Here is a 23,668-nt window from a genome sequence, read left to right as displayed (position 1 = left end):
TTCATCTTTACTGTTTACTTCAACATTTAAGGTTACATTAAATTGTTAGTAAATATGAGTTAGAACTTATATAATAAATGCAAATCACATATAAACAACCACATCTTAATTTGTAAATATATATATTTGAACATCGATAATCAACAAGCATTTATAGTCGATACCATTGTTAGCTATATTCAAAAATATGGTACCTGTCATGATAATATACCACTAATTGTTTTCAAGCTTAAACTACCAACGACGAAAATTGAACATGATAAGAAGAGAACGTGCATGTCCAAAAAAAGATACATAAAATCAGTAGCACAAAAGACTCATGATTTCGTCTTCACAAACACCTTCAACATTAGCTTATAAGATTACCTGTTAACCTGCATTAAATGCATCCACGTGTGATAAGATCAGGAGATTTCCTGAACTTACAAATGTGAAATGCATTGTGTCACCCGCACAAAGGCCATTCTCCTTCATGAACATCGACCAACCTTCGATTGCATACCTTACACCATCTCCATTCTTCTGACGCCTAAGATTCATATCGATGGTTTTTCCATTCATGTTCTTCACTTTCAACTCATGCACTTTATTTTTGAATCCGGCAATTCATACAACATCAACAGGCATTCTCTGCATGTATACGAGAATTAACAGCTAAATCAGGCTTATGATTGTTATACTTTTACTCTTAATGAATGATTAGTGTAAAAAAGCATACCATGCGGTATTTTCCATTCTTTTTGAATTCATAATTATCAGTTTTTTCAACATTATTTGTCCTTGCAACACGTTTTGGTTCAACATCCAATATCTTCAATGCATTAGCATATCTCTTTCCATTTTCGTTAACCTTATTATTACAGATACACATTATATTTAGAGTAGTATATTTTATCCATTAATGTATAACAAATATTTATAAGTAAATGTTGTTAACTTTTTCTATACATACCAACCGACTGCGAGTTCTCCGTCTAAATGTTGAGACGTTTGGCATTTCCACTTCTGTTCCGCATATCAACCGCTTATTATCGTCTGGATTACAATATGCCGCAATCTGTTTCCCTTTCTTTTTAAACTGGTAATACAATGATTAAAGTTAAATAACATTAACCCACAATCATTAACTAAATATGTCTACATATATGAATGAAATTACTGATCTATTATTATGTTTGAAATATTACATTTTCTTTTCTTGGGTTGTTTCTCTCTTCCATCATCAAACTCTTTCTTCCTATTATATGTAACATTTTATTGTTAGATATATATATGTATACCATTTAGTTGACAAGTATAACAAAATAAATATTGAATCAAACATGTTAGTATACTTACTATTATCTTTACAACTCCGTAACGGTTTACTGTCACAAATGATTAATCACTTATGTTTTCTACGAAACAATCGATTTCAATATTTTTATCTTCGATTATCCTTAACAGCAAGAACATCCTCTTTGTCAACTCAAGATCCCTTACGACATTATCCCATCCGTCAGTGATAACGGATTCCCCGCTTACACTTCTCAACGATACTTGCCAACTTTTTTGACTTTGATGATGTATCATTACTTTTGTCCTTTGCCAATAATCTCCATATACATTCTTCACAAAGTCAAGTGGCAGCACCTGCAGTTATTTTTATTTGTTACATGTTCTCTAATATAAGATATATATAATTTTTTAAGCATTATAGCATACCAGTTTTAACGATGATGGCTCTTCTAACACACAGAGACATGATGGACTCATTTTTTTATACCTGTAATATACCAACATTTGTTATTAACATGTACTATTGAACTTGAATGAATACATATATGTTCATAATGATAAAAAAAATATGTGTTAAGGACCATTAGACGAACACCTTTTGTGAATATGCCTTTATCATTCTTATATTTTGAAAACTTATACTGATATAATGTCGATATTATTTCCATTATTCCTAATCCTAATTCATAATCTACATCAAATATGTTGTATACATACTTTCAATAACACAACAGGCAACATCCATATATACAATACTAAATGAACCGTTTTCATATCATCTTATTTGAGTACAACTAAAAAAAATTCGTTTTAATCATTGAATTTATAATAACATATATGTTTTCCTTCCTTTATGATTCATTACAAAATCCGAATATACCGTTTTCATTAAATATATAATCCACAATGTAAATCACACGAAATATCTACATTAGATGACAAACATACCAAATTTATCAAAGCTTCAAGATGATTAAACCCTAAAATTCAATTTCATGTCTAACACCGATTTAGTCTCATATAAAACACTGTATCTTCTGCATATACTAACTAAAACATGTTTAGTTGCTGAATTTCACAAAAAAAAAAAAAAAGAATCGACCTTTAGCTAATCGGATTTTGGAAGGAAATTTACCGGAATCCAAACGACGGTGAAGGGAGACTTTTTTTCTTGCAATAGAGATGATGAAGATTGGTGAGTTGATGGATGTGTTGATAAATGTAGATTGTAATGATGAAATATCTATTACCTATAAAGTTAACATTCATTTATTTATTTTATAATCTTCTAATACAAACGGTTGCATTTTTTTGTTGATTTTTAATTATAGTAATTATTTACATTTACTTATTAACTAGGTTAGTTACCCGTGTGATACACGGGCTAATATAATCTCTTATGTTAATATACATTTTGAATAAACTATGACATATTGATTAAAAGAATACAGACTTGTAATTAAAATTAATACTTACAAATATAACAAATGCAATAATAATTCATAAATCTCTAAACACTTCTTTGTATACCACATTTGTTGTTTTATTCGTGACACGACCATCTTCATCTAATATAAGCACTTTAACTCCATCTCTGCTTTTAACTCTTGATAACGCCACATACAATTGTCCATGCGTGAAAACCGGATCTTTTAGAAACAACCCAATTCGAGATAATGATTGTCCCTGGCTTTTATTAATAGTCATCGCAAAACATACTGATAATGGAAATTGTCTTCTCTGGAACTTGAAAGGAATCCTTCTGTCCGAAGGTATCAAACTAATTCTTGGAATGAAAGCCCGAGTTCCAATATTACCTCCAGATATGATTTTAGCTTCTATAACCCGCTTGTGAAGTGATAGTATTTGTAGTCTCGTCCCATTACACAAACCACTTCTTTGGTCAATATTTCTTAACAGCATTACAGGAACACCGACCTTCAAAACTAACCTATGGTTTGGCAATCCGGATATTTTAAGACCGTTGAGAACATCAGGAGAGTATAAGCGTTCTTGTAATGGATCATTAATATGTTCGGTCTGTAAAATACTATCTGAGCTTAGGTATTCTCTTTCTTCGCCAGGAAACATTGAAAGCAAGCGATCATTGATTTCTTGAACAACTTCATTTTTCGGCGCCAAAATTGCTCGTTCACGAAAGTTATAACAACCCTCGGTAAAACCGACATCCTCATAATATTTCTGATACCCTAATATATCTATGTGTCTTTATATGTACCCCGTATGTGAAAACCGAGCCCTCGAAATAGACTATACAATATAAAATAAATAAAAACAATAAAAGTTAAGTTGAGGCGGGCCGCATGGACCTCACCTCAAACTTAACGCGGGCCGCGCGAGTGGGTAACCAGACCTCGCCAAAACCTTAAGCTCAAGCGGGCCGCGTACATGTTCGGTTAAGTCGAAGCGGGCCGCGAGTGTCCGGATTTGTGGCATGACCCGGTGATGACACGTGTCCAACTCGTGTCGAAGCTATACGCTGACCGGACCAAGCTACGCGTTGACCGCCTGTTGACGCGGGCCGCGTAGACTTGGCCCAAACTTCACGCGGGCCGCGTGGAAACTCGATTTCAGCCCTATAAAAGGAGGCAACGGGCCTTCAGTTCATTTCGCTCAAAATCTTTTCTGTCTCTCTAAATTTTCAATAGCGGGCATTATACCCCCTAAAATAGCGAGGTTCTGCTACGATGTAAGTATTATAACCCCTGGAGACGTATTAGATACGCTGCCCGATTGATCTAGGGTTCCGTAACGGCTGTCGTGGTTCTGCCCGACGTAGTCGTTGGAATGCCGTCTCGGGGAGGGTATTACTAATGTTAAAATGGGTTATTATACTAACACACGTGCATTTGTGTAATTTATAGATTATCTCCAGGAAACCCTTACGAAAAACCTAAAACAGCAATGTGAGTTAATCCTATTTTTATGTACTCATTTTTGTGAGTAATCTCCTTTTTATTAATTGTTTTTACAAAACCTTAAATACCTTTTCATGCAAATGACAGTTATTGAGTATTTGTAAAGAATACAATTATAGTGGGTATGTTGGGGTTTTGTATACAAAATTGGTTACTGGCGTGGTAACATCCCATATGTTGAGTATGACCGTACCACTGATGTTAATTGTGATGTCTTGGATACAAATGTAATTGCGGATGTGCCCTCAATACTGTAAATTGGTTTTTACTCAAACTTGATTAAACTGGGATTCACTCACCAGTATTTCCCACTGACAAAATGTTTTTAAAACGCGTTTCAGGTAACAAAATGTGAAAGCCAAATAGAAGCCAGCTGGACAGCACTGAAGGCTTGGAAAAGTGGCAATAAAGTTACCTAAGAATAAAATGGATGTTTTTATTCAAATAAATAGGATGTATTCCTATGAAACGTGTGTATTGAAAACTTGGGTTTTTACCCATATGTTTAATGTTATAAACATGGTGGTTTACTCTGATTAAAATATTTCCTAACTACGATCCTGATGAAAATTTCCGCTGCCAAAATTGAATAAATAAATGTGATACCACCGAAACTGGCTCACGGCCGCCCGTTCCCGGGAGATAGGGATCGGGGGCTGTGACAGAAGGTGGTATCAGAGCTATGCCACTGATTCAACCACAGAAGTGTTCTGCTGACATCAAAATTCAAAGTGTTAGGAAATAAATTATGGAAATACGTGTATAATTGTATTTCTTGCTATGTGTTATCTGACTATTTGTTAGTTTACAGTATGAGTGACCAAGGACCTTCTGACGCCTATCGTCAACTGTCTGGTTCGCCTAGGAGCGAAGGCACCTCCTCTTCTCAGCCTGCCCTCTCAGGGTATTCTGCTGACACAGAAGAAGGGATCTTTGTGTTTAAGGCTCAGTCTGAAGAGCCATTTCCTCAGAAAAAGAGGGGATGGTTCAGTAGGGGAGCGCACGAGCGTAGGAAAAGAATGAAAAAGTTGCAGGAACAGCGAGTGTTAGCCGCAGCAAAAAGAGAAACTGATGCTTATAATCAGGATATGCTCAATAGGGGTATCGCTAATATCCATATTTTAGCAACCACTGCTGCTGACCCAAACCTGGAACAAATGCTAGCACCCCAACCACAAAATCCTGATCAACCCATGGAAATAGAAAACCAGATAGAAATGCCTGATTTCAACCCGGAGGAGATACCTAGGGTACCTGCACCTGATCCTTTAGACCCAAACAACTACGACCCCTGGTGGGACGATGTTAGGGACTACGTGCAACAAAACCCAATACAGGAAAATGTGCCAATGCCCAACTTAGGAGCTTACCCAGGATTAGATCCTCAAGATCCCTACAACATTAGTGATGCATATGTTAGGGAAATTTTAGAAAATCCATACCCGTACCAAGCCCCTATGCCTCCGTATCAGGAACCCGTACCTCAGTTTCCAAACCCAGTCCTAGAACCTGCACCCCCAATGAGTGCAGAAAATGTCCAGGAACTTAGGACTTTTGGGGAAGAAATTTTAGAAAGCAGTGATCGTATGCGACAGGTGGGAGAACGCCTCGTATGGAAATACGATGAGCGTAATATGGATTTTTGGATGAATCCATATCAGTGAAGATGATGGTAGAAACAGTAATAATAATAAAATAATATATGTGTGTATGTGTTAGAAAAAAAAAAACTACGGATGCATACTATTAGTATTGTAGCTTTACATTTCAGTCGGTACTGTAATTTTTATTTCTGTACTGGTATGTATTGATGCATACTATATAAATAGAGTAAAAGTCGCAATGCTCGACGTTTTTGGGTAAACGTGCGTGTTATGTGATTGGATATATTCAAATATTAATTGTGATATTAATATTTGGTAAATGTCTAAAATTCAGATGGCCGACGCGGGAAATCAAGAAAATCTGAATAACGATAACCAGAGTAACATTAACGTGGTTAATGAGAATTCGGACAATAATAACAACGGAAACCAAATGGATAATAGTGTCGTTCAGCATATTGTGGCACAAGGAATTATAGATGCGATGCCATTTATTATTCAAACAGTTCAGGAAGCGAATAATAAAAGTAAGCATAGCAGTAAGCGACCAACTGAACCAGAAAACAGCGTGAACAATGGACCCATACTTCAAGCGCCCGTTCCCAAAAGAAGAAGAACCATGCCACATGGTTGTTCTTACAAGGAATTCTGGTCCTGTAAACCAATAGAATTCTCGGGCAATGAAGGACCCATTGCAGCTTTACGCTGGATAGAGAAAACTGAGGCAGTTCTGAAAATAAGCAAGTGTGCTGAAGAAGATAAAATAATGTTTGCTTCAAATCTGTTTAAAAATGCAGCCTTAGAATGGTGAAACACTATCCTCCAATCCAGAGGAAGTGATAGGATTTATAATATGGAATGGGAAGAATTCAAGAACATGGTAGAAAGGAAATTCTGCCCTCCCAATGAAAAAGAACAGATAGCAAATAAGTTTCTGAATCTAAGAATGACCGGGGTAGATAGTAAGGGTTACACTACCACATTCTTTGAATATGCTAGGATAGTACCTACCCTTGCATCACCTGAACCAGTGTTAATCTCCCGTTACATCTGGGGATTAATTGGAGAAATTAGACATGTAGTCAAGGCAGCTAGACCCCAAACTATAGAAGAAGCTGTAGAACTAGCTAATACCTTGACAGATGAGTTAATCCGTACTAGAGAAGAAGACCAGAGGAGAAACCTAACCCAAAGGCTTACTCAAGAATTCCGTTCTGGGAATTCCAATCGTAGGAATGTAGGTTCTACCTCTGCACCCTACTGCAAAGCCTGCAGAAAGAAGCATTCTGGAAGATGCTCTACTTACTGTAATTTTTGCAAGGCCCCAGGACACAAGGAAGAGAATTGCAAGAAGAAATCCAGTAATGGAATGTGTTTCAATTGTGGGGAAAAAGGTCACATTAGGACAAACTGTCCGAAATTGGCTCCAGCTGCAACCAACAAAAATCCTAAAAATGCCAGAGCATTCGTGCTAACTACAGAGGAAGCCAGGATGATTCCAGACGTCATTGCTGGTACGTTCTTAGTTAATGATATTTTTGCTAAAGTATTATTTGACTCTGGTGCAAACCAAAGTTTTATTAATACTTCATTTTGCAAACTCCTAAATCAATCATTAACTAAACTACCACAAGAATGTCTAGTGGAAACCGCAAATGGAGAAACTGTTAAGATTTCTGAAATCTTGCAGGGAGCAAGAATAGAAATTTTTAATCAAAAATTTATGGCAAACCTTTACCCAATGAATCTGGTTGGATTTGATGTAGTGTTAGGAATGGATTGGTTAATAGCCAATAAAGCCAGTATTTTATGTGATCAAAAGACAATTCAATTAAAATCACCAAGAGGTGAAAAGATCTCAATTAAAGGAGATAAACCTTTTAGATCCACTAAATTCATCTCTGTGATGAAAACTGCAAGTTGTATAAGAAAAGGATCCATAGTGTATTTGATTTCTATAATCACTAACACTAAAGGAAAAGAAGTAAAAGATATCCCAGTGGTATCCCAATTTTCAGATGTCTTTCCAGAAGAATTGCCAGGACTACCGCCAGACAGGGAAGTTGAATTCAGAATTCAGCTGTTACCCGGAACCGCACCAATTGCCAAAGCACCTTACCGTGTAGCACCCGCTGAAATGCAAGAACTGAAGAAACAACTAGACGAGTTGTTGGAAAAGGGATTCATACAGCCAAGCTCATCGCCATGGGGAGCGCCGATTTTATTTGTTAAAAAGAAGGACGGATCAATGCGTATGTGCATTGACTACCGGGAATTGAACAAAGTCACGATTAAGAATCGGTACCCATTACCAAGGATCGATGATTTGTTTGATCAACTTCAAGGAGCTCGATTTTTCTCTAAAATCGATTTAAGATCAGGATATCATCAATTAAAGGTACAGGAAGAGGATATTCCTAAAACCGCATTCAGAACAAGGTATGGTCATTATGAATTTACTGTCATGCCATTTGGTTTAACCAATGCCCCAGCCGCATTTATGGACATGATGAACCGAATATGTAAGCCATATTTGGATAAATTCATAATTGTCTTCATAGATGATATTCTAATTTACTCTAAAAGTAAAGATGAGCATGCAAAGCACTTGCACTTACTTTTAAGTTTATTGAGAAAAGAGAAGCTTTATGCTAAATTTTCAAAGTGTGAATTTTGGTTAGAACAAGTGCAATTTCTCGGACATTTGGTGAATCATGAAGGAATTCATGTAGATCCAACGAAAATCGAGGCAATTACCAAATGGAAAACCCCAGAGTCACCAACTGAAGTTAGAAGTTTCTTAGGATTGGCCGGTTATTATAGAAGATTTATTCGAGATTTTTCTAGAATAGCCATTCCTTTAACTAAACTAACCTGTAAATCTGTTAAGTTTGAATGGGGACCAAAACAAGAAGAAGCCTTTAGAATTCTTAAGCAAAGATTAACCCATGCACCTATATTAGCATTACCAGAAGGAAATGAAGACTTTGTAATTTATTGTGATGCTTCTAAATTAGGTTATGGATGCGTATTGATGCAACGTCAAAAGGTTATAGCTTATGCCTCTAGACAACTTAAGAATCATGAAGAAAATTATTCAACCCATGATTTGGAATTAGGAGCTATAATTTTTGCCCTTAAGATTTGGAGACATTATCTTTATGGCAGTAAGTTTACCATATTCACAGATCATAAGAGTTTAAGATATGTCTTCGGGCAAAAAGAGTTGAATATGAGACAGAGACGCTGGATGGAATTGCTTAGTGATTATGATTGTGATATCCAGTATCATGCAGGAAAAGCAAATGTGGTGGCTGATGCTTTAAGTCGAAAATATCACGAAAAACCAAAAAGGGTACGTTCTCTTAAATTAAATCTACAAGTAGATTTAAACAATCAAATTAGAAAAGCACAAGAATCAGTAATCAAGGAAGATACTGAGAAGTTAAAGGGAATGATTAAGGAATTAGAACAAGGAACGGATGGAATTTGGAGATTCCATAAAAAGAGAATGTGGATACCTAAATTAGGAAACTTACGTCACCGTATATTAGAAGAAGCCCATAAGTCTAAATATACGATGCATCCAGGAAGTGATAAAATGTACCAGGATTTAAGGAAAAATTTCTGGTGGATAAGGATGAAAAAGGATGTAGCAGCTTATGTTTCTAAATGTTTAACTTGCTTACAAGTTAAGGCTGAACATCAGAAACCCTTAGGTTTATTACAACAATTAGAAATACCAGTTTGGAAATGGGAATTAATAACAATGGATTTTGTTACCAAATTGCCTAAAACAAGGAAAGGTAATGATACAATCTGGGTGATTGTAGATAGGTTAACCAAGTCAGCTCATTTCTTACCAATGAAGGAAACCTTTAGTATGGAACAATTAGCCAAATTATATGTAAATAAAATTGTTTCATTACATGGCATTCCTTTATCAATTGTTTCTGATAGAGATAGCCGTTTTACTTCTCATTTTTGGTCAAGTTTCCAAAGAGCAATGGGAACCAGGCTAAATCTAAGCACCGCGTATCATCCTCAAACAGACGGACAAAGTGAAAGGACAATTCAGACAATGGAGGACATGCTTAGAACTTGTGTAATTGATTTTGGAGGTAATTGGGACGAACACTTACCTTTAATAGAATTTTCTTATAATAACAGTTATCACACAAGTATCAATGCTGCACCATTCGAAGCACTTTATGGACGAAAGTGCAGAACCCCAGTCTGTTGGGCAGAAATTGGGGAAAAACAATTATCTGGACCTGAAATAGTACAAGAAACAACTGATAAAATCATTCAAGTCAAGGAACGACTGAAAACAGCACGAGATCGCCAAAAGAGCTATGCTGATAACAGACGCAAACCATTAGAATTTCAAGTGGGAGATAAAGTGTTATTGAAAGTCTCTCCCTGGAAAGGAGTGGTAAGATTCATCAAAAGAGGAAAGCTAAGTCCCAGGTATATTGGACCTTTCGAAATTATCAGAAGAATAGGACCTGTAGCCTATCAGCTACAACTGCCAGAGGAGATGGCAGGAATACATGATGTGTTTCATGTATCCAATCTTAAAAAGTGTCTAGCTGACAAATCACTCATAGTACCTCTTAAGGATATAGAGGTTAATGAGCAACTCAAGTTTGTGGAGAAGCCTCTACAAATTGAAGATAGGAAAGTTAAAAATCTCAAGCATAAGAGATTGGTTCTGGTCAAAGTGAAGTGGGACTCCAAAAGAGGACCCGAGTATACATGGGAGCTTGAGTCAGAAATGAAAAAGAAATATCCACACTTGTTCCAGTAGATCTCGAGGACGAGCTCTAAAACAAGGTGGGGAGGATATAACAACCCTCGGTAAAACCGACATCCTCATAATATTTCTGATACCCTAATATATCTATGTGTCTTTATATGTACCCCGTATGTGAAAACCGAGCCCTCGAAATAGACTATACAATATAAAATAAATAAAAACAATAAAAGTTAAGTTGAGGCGGGCCGCATGGACCTCACCTCAAACTTAACGCGGGCCGCGCGAGTGGGTAACCAGACCTCGCCAAAACCTTAAGCTCAAGCGGGCCGCGTACATGTTCGGTTAAGTCGAAGCGGGCCGCGAGTGTCCGGATTTGTGGCATGACCCGGTGATGACACGTGTCCAACTCGTGTCGAAGCTATACGCTGACCGGACCAAGCTACGCGTTGACCGCCTGTTGACGCGGGCCGCGTAGACTTGGCCCAAACTTCACGCGGGCCGCGTGGAAACTCGATTTCAGCCCTATAAAAGGAGGCAACGGGCCTTCAGTTCATTTCGCTCAAAATCTTTTCTGTCTCTCTAAATTTTCAATAGCGGGCATTATACCCCCTAAAATAGCGAGGTTCTGCTACGATGTAAGTATTATAACCCCTGGAGACGTATTAGATACGCTGCCCGATTGATCTAGGGTTCCGTAACGGCTGTCGTGGTTCTGCCCGACGTAGTCGTTGGAATGCCGTCTCGGGGAGGGTATTACTAATGTTAAAATGGGTTATTATACTAACACACGTGCATTTGTGTAATTTATAGATTATCTCCAGGAAACCCTTACGAAAAACCTAAAACAGCAATGTGAGTTAATCCTATTTTTATGTACTCATTTTTGTGAGTAATCTCCTTTTTATTAATTGTTTTTACAAAACCTTAAATACCTTTTCATGCAAATGACAGTTATTGAGTATTTGTAAAGAATACAATTATAGTGGGTATGTTGGGGTTTTGTATACAAAATTGGTTACTGGCGTGGTAACATCCCATATGTTGAGTATGACCGTACCACTGATGTTAATTGTGATGTCTTGGATACAAATGTAATTGCGGATGTGCCCTCAATACTGTAAATTGGTTTTTACTCAAACTTGATTAAACTGGGATTCACTCACCAGTATTTCCCACTGACAAAATGTTTTTAAAACGCGTTTCAGGTAACAAAATGTGAAAGCCAAATAGAAGCCAGCTGGACAGCACTGAAGGCTTGGAAAAGTGGCAATAAAGTTACCTAAGAATAAAATGGATGTTTTTATTCAAATAAATAGGATGTATTCCTATGAAACGTGTGTATTGAAAACTTGGGTTTTTACCCATATGTTTAATGTTATAAACATGGTGGTTTACTCTGATTAAAATATTTCCTAACTACGATCCTGATGAAAATTTCCGCTGCCAAAATTGAATAAATAAATGTGATACCACCGAAACTGGCTCACGGCCGCCCGTTCCCGGGAGATAGGGATCGGGGGCTGTGACAAAAGTAGTCTGGATTTTCATAATCTTGAAGAACCGAGGGATATACAAAGTCAATTAAACTTTTGATAGGATCAGATGAGTCCTTGATTAGAAGATCGTCCGGTATCTCTATACATGCATCACCATCATTTGTATCACCAACTTTTCCCTCACCCAAATCCAAAAGCCAATGAGCAAAATTTTTTGTTTGTTCCGTATCAGATGTCTGGCTTCCTACGGTTAGCCTCATGTTCTTTGTTAATTTAAGCAACTTGCATTTTCTCCAGAGGTAAGAAGAGCTTAGAGAAGCATTAACAATTTCTTGTCTACTACCATTGGGGATAACAGGAAGAATTTGTCGAAAATCACCACCAAAAACAATAACTTTACCTCCGAAAGGTATTTCTTCATTGATAGAAGTACCCGAACTAAAAATGTCTTTCATGGTTCTATCCAAAGCTTCAAATGCATGTTTATGAACCATTGGCGCCTCATCCCATATAATCAACTTTGTTTCCTTTAATAAATGTGCAACATCACCACCCGGTTTTATATGACAAAGAGAATCCTCGTTAAGATTGATTGGAATTAGAAATCTAGAGTGAGCTGTCCTACCTCCGGTCAATAACAATGATGCTATTCCGCTTGATGCTACATTTAAAACTATCTCACCTTTTGATCTGATAGATGCTGATAATGTCTTCCAAAGAAATGTCTTACCAGTTCCACCGTAACCATAAACAAAAAAAACTCCACCTGTGTTGCCGTCAACGGCTGTAATGATTTCATCAAAAACCATTCGTTGTTCATCTGTTAACGAATTTAACAAACAATCAAACTCAGTTTGTAGATTTGTTATGTCATAAGACAGCTCCTCGCTAATTAGAAGATTGTTTGCAGAAGACAAAGCCTCGTGATCAGGATAAGGCATAGTCGTAAATCTTCGTAAGGAGGAATTATTACGAAGCAAGAATTTCTCAATTTCATATAAGGCCAAGTTTTTAATTCATGCATCAGGAACTGAAACCCCTGCAAAAACATATAAAGAATTAAAAATAATTACCATATCCAATTTTTTTGAATTAAGATATTAACAGATAAGATAATAAAAAATAAACAATTTAAAAAAAGTAAGATGAATAATGTGCTAATTATTTAATTATTTACAACTTAATATGAACATATAATACCTCGAAATATCTTTGCTTGTCTGTAAACAATGTCATCTGATAAGTATTTCCATGTGTTTTCCCACACAAAATCTGGTCTAGAAAGAGTATTTGATAGTAACATTGTGGCAAATAAAGCGCGGACATAAAAACCGGAACCATCAAAACTTGCTTCTTTAATCGCCTCGATATACTCCGCATCATCATCTAGCAGACCAAGCGCGTAACATGCATCTCTAAACGTAGGAAACACTTCTCTATTTACGGTTCTGATGTCTTCAAATGATTTCGGCCCCCTAACTTTGTTTAAAAGAATCCTTAGAAAATAGGCTTCACCAAGAGAATGAGGAGCTGAATGAATTCTACCAATTGAAACTCCTTTTATACGTGGTTTCCAACATCTTTTTTCAAGTTTCCAGACAAACTTTGAAGGGAATTCAACATAAGTAAGCTTGCGTGCTCCTGGTACATCCTTTTGGTTACACTCCATCCAGGATAAAAACATGGAAGAACCAACTGTTGGTTTATTGAGGATAATATCAATATCATCGTCTGCACCATATATGACTTGTTGCTGACCAGGAAGATGGAAAGAAAGCCTCATAATAGAAGGATACCTATAATGGATGTCATATGCAAATATCCTCCAAGATGCTTCGCATGCTGAAAGATATCTACAATCATAATATTCTTTGATTTCATCTTTTGGCTTATCTTGATCTTGTAATCTGTTACTATGTATCACAGCAAAAGTAGCTTTGTCAGCACCTTTGTTAATTTATTTAAATAAATATTTTATAGACGAAGCCTGACAGCACCATTCAACATTAATATGCGCCTGGTATCTTTTCAAAAGTTTTTTATTGTAAGGAACCACGCTTCGATTGTCTAACTTAACACCGGACTTTTCAATAAAACTTCCAGAATCTCTTCTTCTATACAAAGGGAAACCATTTGCATCAAGAGACGTGTAATCAGAGAATTTCTTAGGAAAGTTCTTTGAACACTTTTTGTCGATCATGCATGGACAGTTCATATTATAACTGCCACAAGGTCCGTGAATCATGAACTCGCGTACAAGTGAATACAACTCATGATCTTCATCTTTGTTTGGAATTTCAGCAGATATAAATGGATCAACATGCTCAACCGTATGAAGCTTGTCATTAAGGTTCATGAATAAACATATATGAGCATGAGGCAAACCACGCTTTTGAAATTCCACTGTATAAACAACTACACAAAATAAGAAAATTTAATCAGTCACAATGCCTTTTTACATAAAACATGCATTAAATAATAAGGTATTAAAATAAAAAGATCAACATACCTGCATCAACCTTGCCAAATAATGAATTATCCTTTATGTCCTTGATTATTGCATCAAGCTTGATTTTAAATAGTCTACATAGTATATCAGGTCTGTCTACAGGGTTAACTGTGGTGTCTTTGAGAAATCTACTAACTTCGGGCCACTTTGGATTACATGTTATAGTTATGAAAAAGTCCGGGTATCCATAACATTTACATAGAGACATTGCATCTAAGTAGTTCTGCGTCATGTACCGAGAACCACCAGTAAAAGAAGAAGGTAATATCACACGTTGTCCATTTTTAGCCATATTTGTATCTTCAACATCTTGCAAGTTAGAAAGATTATCGTATGTGTCAGCTCTAAGCACCTTTTGCTGAGAACGTATGAAGTTGAGTCTCTCACTTTCAATCATGGTATATGCATCAACCAAGAATTGTTGAAAAAGCCTCCTTGAGTTTAAAATCAATGAGAAGTAATTTTGACGGTCTTGAATTCTATACGCAAAGAATTCTCTCATTGTGCACGTTGGTCTCTTACTTTTTTCTACCGAAATAACATCTCTATGAAGAATGTCAACCCTGTAACCGTCATCACCATACGGAAAAAGAAGCGGATATTGAAGAGGAAGGTACGAAGCATGTAGTTCACTTATACGTTTTAGTCGTCCTGTTTTAGTTTCTACAATAATATCTCTCTTTTCAAAATCCTTATCAATGTCACCAACAATCAGGGCAGCAACTTCAGGAGCAGTTGGTAGATTGAATGTCCTACCATCTTTATCTCTTTTCCCAATAAGTCGTAGTTTAATCTGAACGTGAGTATTTTCCTTAAAACAATCTCTAACCATCCTGTATGATTTGACATAAGCGTTGTCTGAGTCTAACATGGACTTGAGATGGTTTATAATTTCACGATCAAGAACATCAGAATTTGATGACGACGAAGAGTTTGATCCACTGATAAGAATGTATGTATTTCATAAGAAATATTTCAAAGAAACATGTATACCTTAAAAAAATAATAAAAAATAATTTACAGCTTTAAGGACATACCTAAACAAATTTTTTCTGTTTTCAACTTCATTTTCGGTATCATAAATGTATAGTTGTGAGAATTTAGGTTCGTCTCCGTCCTCAGGTAGAAGACTTCCCATGCTATGATAATTTTGACCACTTAGTCTGTACACATACGGTGCGTTACCTCGATTTATCTTGTTATCAACCTTGCCACCCATTGAAGTAAAAGAGAACATTGAGTTGAAACGACGTATGTTCTTCAAAAAGTATTTACTTTTAGAATCAGCAGACAAAAATAGACTTTTATAGTTGGCTCTTGCATCCTTATAAGGGGGGAGCTCAACTTTGCCATAAGCACAACACTGCAAATATGTTGTTTTTCCATGCATGTCTTGACTCCTAGAAGCTTTATGTTCCCATAATTTTGCGTTACACATTTCACATGTAACAGTTTGATCACCGTGATCCAAGTAATCTGTTGAATTAGTTGGCACTCAATTACGTTTATTGGTTAAAATACATTTTAAAAATGCATGTTGTATCTAAAGTAGTAATGTAAGAGTTTTTACATGCAATACCTTTAGAGATGCCTTTTGAGGGGTCTTCAATAATTTCTTGAATAGAAAATTGTCCATCTAATGTCAAGTCAAACATTGGTATAGGAGATGTTATTCGTGAATTGGTGACCGACTTACGTTTCCGTGATGGTAATCGTCGTAAAGAAAAATCTTCTGTTAACGTCGAATCACTGGTGGATGCGACTCGATTTGAAGATATAGAAGTTTGTCTATTATCGGATGATGGAGTTGTAAGGTTAAGTGACGAATTCAAATTTAGATTTGATGATGGTGAAATCGTATTAGATCTTCTACTATCCAAGTGTAGCTTTCTTAATTTACGCATATGAGCAGGTTCAATGTTTGAAGTGCTGGGAATTGCCACTGTAAAACAATTATTACTGAATCAAAGTAATATAAAAATGCATTTGAAAAGACAATATACTAAGATCTAATACGTTACTTACCATTTGTAATGTTAGAGAGCGGCGTTCTTAGCACGGGGGCTATAGAATGAAAAAATAAAAATTTGTTAAAACTTTAATTTACTTATTTTAAAGTTTGAAACATAAAATATGTTTTAAAAGATATTATAAAAAGCATACCATTTGAAACGCAAGATACCGGAGATATTAGCACGTCACCTGCAAAAAGGATAATAAAACATAAATTAATTACCGGTGAGTTAACTATTTTAAAATGTAAAAACAGAAAGGTTTTTCAAAAGCTTACGTATTGCGTTGTTGGTTGAACGTACAGACGCAGAAGGAACACAATATCGTTGATTATTGGATGATTGAGTTGCATATTGAGTTGATGAGTTCGTTGGATCTTTCAAAAGCGCTGATGTGGTATTTTTTCTTTTATTATCCAAATACAACTTTCTTAATTTACGTCTATAAGTAGCCTCCATTTTAATAGTGTTGGGATTCAAATCTAGAAAACAGTATAAATATAAGCAGTTGTGTTTTTTAAAACCCAAGTAATATATAAAAGTATAGAAAAAGTTTATTTGCATAAAGAAGTTAATATAAGTTACATACAGTTTGAAATGTTAGCTAACGGATATCCTCGCTCAGTACCTACAAAGGATAAGGACATTATAGCTAGATGAATTGTGAATTTTATGTGAAACGTGAAAATAAATAATATAATTTTTGTGAAGCTTACCATTTGATTTTTTGGTATCCAAATATTGCTTCCTTAATTTACGCCTATGAGCCGCCTCTACTGACTTGGTGTTTAGAACTGAAGCTGAAAATAATACAAATTCAAGTAATAAAGAATGACAATGGTCTTGAAATACTGTTTTGGATATTTAAGGTAAAAAGATACATACCATTTGAAACGTCATATAACGGATATCTCTGAATGTGATCTACAAAAGATAAAAAATGAGAGTACCTAGACTAATTATTTTGGAATTTTAAACCTATAGATACATAATATATAAGGATAACAGCTTACTATTTGCATTATATATGATGGTAGGAGCATTATTGGAAGTTGAACGTTGACCTTTTGATCTTTTGGACATACTTTCGGTTTTTTTGTACATCAATGTATTCAGTAATTTTTCCTTTGGTCAACAATAGAAGTCACAATAGAACAAATCTGAAACGGAAAACTAATCCAACTCAATTTTATTATACAAGGCTATGTATCTACATTCAATTGTCTACATGATTTAGCAAACATTAAATAAACATGGTGATTGATAAAACATAAGAAGATACAAAAATAATGTTCTTTATCCATCATAAAGCCATCTAATTTTTGCTATGGAACTTAGAAGAATATAAAAAAGAATTATTAATCGATAAAATATTTACCTTGAACCGGAGCTCCGTCGACACTGGCGAAGCTTGGACTGAATTGGCAAAGCAATATAACTTGAATGTGTGCGACGGCGGCGGCAAAAAAACTGGCGGGCTATTCGAGTGTTCAATAGAAAGGTAGGTGGTGTGTGGTAGTAAACCGTAAGGATATAAAATATTTATAGACAAAAAACGCTGTATAAAAAAGTGGAAAGTCGCTTGATTTCGGCCGGATGATTGAAGACAATTTGGAAAGATTTAATAGTTACAACACATGATTGTGATTGAAGACAAAAATGGAAAGATTTAATTGTTAGTTGAAGATTAAAGTTTGTTTAGTAAGTTTTGGGTGATTAGAATCAATTAATTATGGAATTATGCAAAAACTAATAATTCTTGATTGATATTAAATAAAAAAATTATCTTTTTTATATTCCTGTAAGTTCCATAGGAAAAAAAAACGTGAGTTTTCATTTTAACATGTTTCTTTTGGTATTTAATTTATTAGTAGTAGCCATTTCAATTGAGCACCTTTCATTTTTTCTATTTGCAATTTCCCTGTAAGCATAGATATGAAAAATTGTTCCCGAACCGTGTTCTGGCTATAGAGGATTTGAATTTTATGATTATGAATGAAGGCTCCCATTTCTTTTAAAAAATAATATAAAGTATACTGCTTTTTTGATTGTTGATGTAATTGGTCAATTGTTATGAATTCGTTTAATTATATTCAGCATTATCAAGTTGAATCTAAACTTAGACTTGAGAAAATAAGCAACAATCTCAAGATTTAGCTATCTACATACACAACAAAAGGTAATTAAGAAAAACACAAAAGGATATTCTAACGTAATTAAACACGAACGTGAGAGATTAAAACTCGAAAGGACATTTTATTTAAACGTAACAAACGTCACAAGCCACAAATAAACTGGTAATACATAACTGAAAATAAAAGATAGTCTCAAACCAATCAAAATAAAAACAGTTTTTAAATAATTCGGAAATCAAATTCATCCTTTCGAGTTGAAACACCGATTGAGCTACTTCTCGACTTTGGGTATCAAAAGCTTCTCTTTCTCATTGTTGTTATCTTGATCTTTATCAACACCGCCACGAATTTTTAAGGAAGACTGACACGCGCTATCGTTGTCATAAACATAACCTAAATTACGTTTAAGACTGTTACTTGGAGATACCTCATTGTCTTCATCCATTTCCAACGTGTGACCCTTGCCGGCAGAAGAAATTGGCGTTACATTATCACCGACGCAAGAGATCGAAATCTGTGAGAGATTTAACCGTTAACAATTAATAATTGTAATTAAACATGGTTTTTTATGTGTTGTATTTTAATGTATTTATTATATCAAATAGTTCAAACCTTTTTGCCAACTGAAGAGGTGACTTCGTTTTCAACTGAAATAGTTTCAGTAACCTAAATTGTTGACATTAATCGGAATTAATACATTCGTTTTTAAGCATAAAAGATGGAATACATGTAGAGTCGGATTTTTTTGTAGCAAAGATCATACCTGTCCGACATCAAACTTCTTTTCAAGAGCTGCAAGAATTTCTGGATCTTCGGTCATTTTAGTGATGGAATAAAGATCATTCTTGTTTTTCAAGTTATATTGTCTAACTGAAATCATGAATGCGAACTTTTTGTCCTTCAAAGCGTTTAATTCCAGTGGAAACAATTCAGCTTTTCCCTGTAAAACAAAATTGTTGACCCATACTTAATCGCCATCAATTATATTATTCATCAATTAATTAATTAAATAATAAAATAATCATACATCCAAGACGCTCTCAACCAAATCATAGCATGATTTTTTAATAACTTTGTATGCCTCCCGCTCAAACATAGTAAGAGACATTGTTCCAGTGATATCCATAACTTTGATCGGAATTTTGTACCTAGAACAACATTTTGTATGTGAAAAGTAAAATGTATAAAAAATAAAAAAAGGTTAAAAAGTAGACAGTTAAGTTAATACCTGGGTACTGCAGTTATCTCTTGGTCCTTACATATCTCACTTTGACACTCATAGACCTTCTTCTCTTCAACATCACCGGTTTCATTTAAAATTACTTTTGGGAAAACCTTACAATTGCATTTCTTGCATCCAGTGTAATACCACTCCATATCAGCCTTAACACCAACTACCGTAGCAAGAATGATAACCTTGGTTATCTATAAACAATCAACATATGATAGTAAATAGATGTAAAGAAATGTAATTAAATTATTTTAGAGTAAGTAGTTTAAAATAGTACCTCAGTTATTAGACTAACATCAGAGATGAACGTGAATGGATGATGTTTCAGAAATTCATCATCCAAAGAACCTGATATGAAAGAACCAATTCCACGAAGACTGGAGGACGTTTCACTTAGTGGTTTAGAAGACCAACTGTTGATAAAAATATAAGGCTCTTTTAACTATGGTTGATGTGACAGGAATTATATGGAATATGATAAAAACAAATTAATTTACAATACCTTTTCTTAAAACTTGCAACATCATCGATGTCCTCATCAATGAAAAGCCTAGCAACTTCATAGCAATTGGAAACCGAAATGGAATCTGAATATGTTGAAGTAACAATGAATATTATGTATATAATCAGTTTTATAAACCATATCCAACGGTAAATATAAAAATACAACAGCTTATACTTACCCCCATACGTCTTGACTTTTGCAAACTGAAGAATGATAACTACACCTGCACGATCAGCATTTTTTTGCCTGAAATGTGGCCATCTGTTCAGCATATGCATCCCATAAAGTAACATCCAAATAATGGCCACTGCATATAAAAGTATATTCAAAAGGTTAATCAATACATTAAACAATATTTGGATTTATATTTCATGCTAAATACAAATGTATACTGAAATATAAGAGTTCTCACTTTAGGTCTTGTAGTTTGAGGTTGATTCGTTTAGATAACTTGCCATTAGCCAAGGTCTCTACCACCATCTTGTGTATGCCATCAATCATTCCGATGATATCTAGCCCAAAAAAAACAGATTTTGTTAACTATTTATATTTAATCACATAAATATAAAAACATGGTTAGACAAATTAGAATCAAACTGTGTAAATAAAAAGAATTAGAAACAAACCAATTGTATGAGTTAAATCAATTGTCCTCTCCAAGATAGCCTGAAATGCAGCAAAAGAAAATCCATACCGTGACCCAGCAAAGTTGTTACACCTTCTGACAGTAGTGTTTTGATTCAAAGAGACCTTATGTGCATTGATCACATACTTATATTTGGCCTTGTTCTCAACAAAGGTTGGATTATCAATGAAAATGCACTGGTTTTCATGAAGAAGATGTGAAAATTTTCCATAATTTTTATACAAAACATTACATTGAACTTTGTTGCCCTACATATACAACACATAACCAAGTTAATTATATTCAATTTAAATGTTAAAGAGATTTAAATAAAAATTATATGGAGTATAAACTTTAAAATACCGCCTCATCCATGATGATCATCTCTTTCGAATAGAATCCTTTGGTGCTGTTGAACAATGGTCTGGTCCACAGCCTTATGATGCGGACCTTTAAGGTCACATTGTCCATCATAACATTCAAGTCGTTCAACAAAGTGACATTTGCCTGCTCCATTTGCTGTAGAAGAAAGTGGGTGAGAATGTTATGCACGGTGAGAGTGTATTGTGTTCTAATGAAAGATTAGCTATTTATACTTAAATTACAAAGTGGTTATATAGAAAGAACAATCATTTCCGATATTTAAAAAGTTTGATTGATTGGAAATTTAAAAAGTTTCTAAATATAATTAGTTTGACCGTAATTAACAAAATGATTGATTGGAATTTAAGAAGATTCTAAATACAAATAAATATAAATAGTTTAACCGAAATTTTAAAAATGATTGATTGGAAATTTAAAAAGATTCTAAAAATAACTGTTGTTTACATTTAAAAGGTTAATCAATTGTTTACTTATCGTTGCACAAATATAAAGGATTTATTATTATCATAATAATAAGATTGATTGAAATTTAGAAGGTCCTAAAGATAACAGATTTTTTAAGTTTTTGTGGTAAGAAAATTGTTCATATCATAATATTATTTCTTAAATTCTTAAATTTTTAAATATATCGAAATATATATATTTTAAAACGACCAGGTCCTAAAGACCAGGTCCATCACGTGTTTAAACGTTTTAAAGCTTCCTAGTATAAACAAAAATCAATTATTTTAAAACGATAATTAACTTTTTGAATTAATTATTAATAAGCTTGTTTCTTCATGAGATTGTAATTGATGTAATATCTATAACATAATAAATCATAGTAATTTATGTGATTATTTCACTACCATCTAAGTTAACATATATTATAAGAAAAAAGCCACATACCCTTTCCATTCTTCAATCTGTCCGTCTTTCAACTTCTTCCCGAAAGCAACCATCTCTCACTGCACAAAAACGTAACACAATTCACAAGAGAAAATGACGAGAAAATGCTAGCTTTTCAGAATTCACTTTTAATAATGCTTTAGGCATGTCTGTAAGATCCTTGAATGTTAATGAGTCATAATTAAATGTAAACAATGCGACTTAAAATAGTTGAGCAACATCTTGCAGTTCATCCTTGCTTACAATTGCCTCAACCTACACAGTATGCAATTATGAGTATGTATACTTGCTTGTGAAAATAGCAATCAAAACAATGGTGACCATTCTGATCATTTATATTTAGTTGTGGTAATACTGATTTTGTAATCATAATCAATGCATTATAACTTTTTAAAAATATAACGAAAATAGAAAAAAGAAAGTTTTATAGGCCATATCCGACCCTAGAGGTGCACAAATGGGTTTTTCAAGAACCGGGAACCGGGCTTAGATTTCTTCGAAGCCATTTAGGTGTAAATGAATTATCCCTGGATCCAGGAACATCATCAAATTGTTATTATATAAAGTGGAAACTCATATCGTAATATCGTAGGAGTAAAAACAAACCCTTTACCATTAAGATCTTGCAGATTTTTCTTCTCTATATGCCAATAATACCCGTTGAAATACATAAAACACTAATTATTTCAGGCCGTAAAGATAAATAATGAGGAAAAAATTAGTGGGGGGTGTTCTTACGGTATTGAAGAAACATATTGCAATTTCATCATATGGACTGTTGATATTTGAACCTTTAACATCTTGCTTCTTGCTAACCATATAAACAAAAAAAATCCTTGTTTTGTCCATGAAACTGCAACAACTTCCATTTTAGAACATGAAGGTAAAACAACAATTTCCTGTCAAATATAAAAAAAATTATGCAAAAATAGCTTCAATCAAAGACCGAAACATGTATACTAACCCGAAATTTGACCGTCGATTAACAAATCTGCGATTGGATCGGTCACGAGACGAAACATTGTATCTTCGATGCCCATATCTGCGAGTAGATCATTCTCTATAATATCTATATCTGCTTTTAGATAGAGTTTAATTCATATCGGAGGCCGGCGGATGAAGGTAGCAGCGGCGGCTGAAGGAAGGAGATCGGCCGTTTGGGAGGATTTTCTCTATTCACTCTCAAAAGAAAAAAACCCTAGGAGAGAGACGCATACAATGTTAGTGTATAAGATGACACGTGTAAAAAAATCCTAGATGGCATCATTAGGTTAATTTAGTAAGAGGAAAATTAAAAAGGATG

General features: G+C 34.7%; 3 protein-coding genes across 4 annotated transcripts; all 3 read right to left on the bottom strand.

Moving 5' to 3' along the window:
- Positions 1-2,778: 2,778 nt before the first annotated feature.
- On the bottom strand, positions 2,779-13,017 carry LOC110892486 (ATP-dependent DNA helicase RRM3-like). Its single transcript, XM_022139645.2, has 2 exons — positions 12,168-13,017; positions 2,779-3,401 (listed from the first exon to the last, which is right to left on the bottom strand). Exons 1-2 carry the CDS (start codon positions 13,015-13,017, stop codon positions 2,779-2,781), a joined length of 1,473 nt encoding a protein of 490 aa, XP_021995337.2.
- Positions 13,018-13,092: 75 nt separating this feature from the next.
- Positions 13,093-17,680, bottom strand: LOC110892485. The gene is made up of 13 exons (XM_022139644.1): positions 17,611-17,680; positions 17,483-17,521; positions 17,314-17,397; positions 17,187-17,225; positions 16,876-17,079; positions 16,749-16,787; positions 16,611-16,649; positions 16,165-16,527; positions 15,623-16,061; positions 14,586-15,526; positions 14,069-14,491; positions 13,277-14,023; positions 13,093-13,115 (listed from the first exon to the last, which is right to left on the bottom strand). Exons 1-13 carry the CDS (start codon positions 17,678-17,680, stop codon positions 13,093-13,095), a joined length of 3,450 nt encoding a protein of 1,149 aa, XP_021995336.1.
- Positions 17,681-18,828: 1,148 nt separating this feature from the next.
- Positions 18,829-21,553, bottom strand: LOC110894191. Of its 2 annotated transcripts, XM_022141378.2 has the most exons (11): positions 21,457-21,548; positions 21,095-21,362; positions 20,881-20,980; positions 20,647-20,775; positions 20,466-20,550; positions 20,241-20,376; positions 19,961-20,157; positions 19,760-19,880; positions 19,496-19,672; positions 19,345-19,398; positions 18,832-19,246 (listed from the first exon to the last, which is right to left on the bottom strand). In XM_022141378.2, coding segments are annotated over exons 3-11 (1,143 nt in total). In that variant the 5' UTR covers positions 20,882-20,980; positions 21,095-21,362; positions 21,457-21,548; the 3' UTR covers positions 18,832-19,003. The 2 variants fall into 2 exon arrangements, with proteins under 2 accessions (XP_035836695.1, XP_021997070.1); XM_035980802.1 differs by having other exon boundaries at positions 18,829-19,246; positions 21,095-21,553.
- Between the last annotated feature and the right edge of the window lie 2,115 nt (positions 21,554-23,668).

Source organism: Helianthus annuus, chromosome 12 (genome assembly GCF_002127325.2).
Source record: "Helianthus annuus cultivar XRQ/B chromosome 12, HanXRQr2.0-SUNRISE, whole genome shotgun sequence".
NCBI lineage: Eukaryota > Viridiplantae > Streptophyta > Magnoliopsida > Asterales > Asteraceae > Helianthus > Helianthus annuus.
This window is presented reverse-complemented; position numbering and strand designations above follow the sequence as displayed.

Bases quoted from the DNA above. Each gene is read 5' to 3' on its own strand.
- LOC110892486 (XM_022139645.2), bottom strand. From the start codon at position 13,017: ATGCCTTATCCTGATCACGAGGCTTTGTCTTCTGCAAACAATCTTCTA. The intron at 3,402-12,167 runs GTTTAATTGACT...CGAAAAATGAAG, and splicing joins CTCATCTGATCCTATCAAAA to TTGTTCAAGAAATCAATGAT.
- LOC110892485 (XM_022139644.1), bottom strand. From the start codon at position 17,680: ATGTCCAAAAGATCAAAAGGTCAACGTTCAACTTCCAATAATGCTCCT. The intron at 16,650-16,748 runs GTATGCTTTTTA...TTCATTCTATAG, and splicing joins GGTATCTTGCGTTTCAAATG to CCCCCGTGCTAAGAACGCCG. The intron at 14,024-14,068 runs GTCAGGCTTCGT...AAATTAACAAAG, and splicing joins TATTAATGTTGAATGGTGCT to GTGCTGACAAAGCTACTTTT.
- LOC110894191 (XM_035980802.1), bottom strand. The intron at 20,551-20,646 runs GTAAGTATAAGC...CAACATATTCAG, and splicing joins AAAAGTCAAGACGTATGGGG to ATTCCATTTCGGTTTCCAAT. The intron at 19,399-19,495 runs GTATGATCTTTG...TCAACAATTTAG, and splicing joins AGAAGTTTGATGTCGGACAG to GTTACTGAAACTATTTCAGT.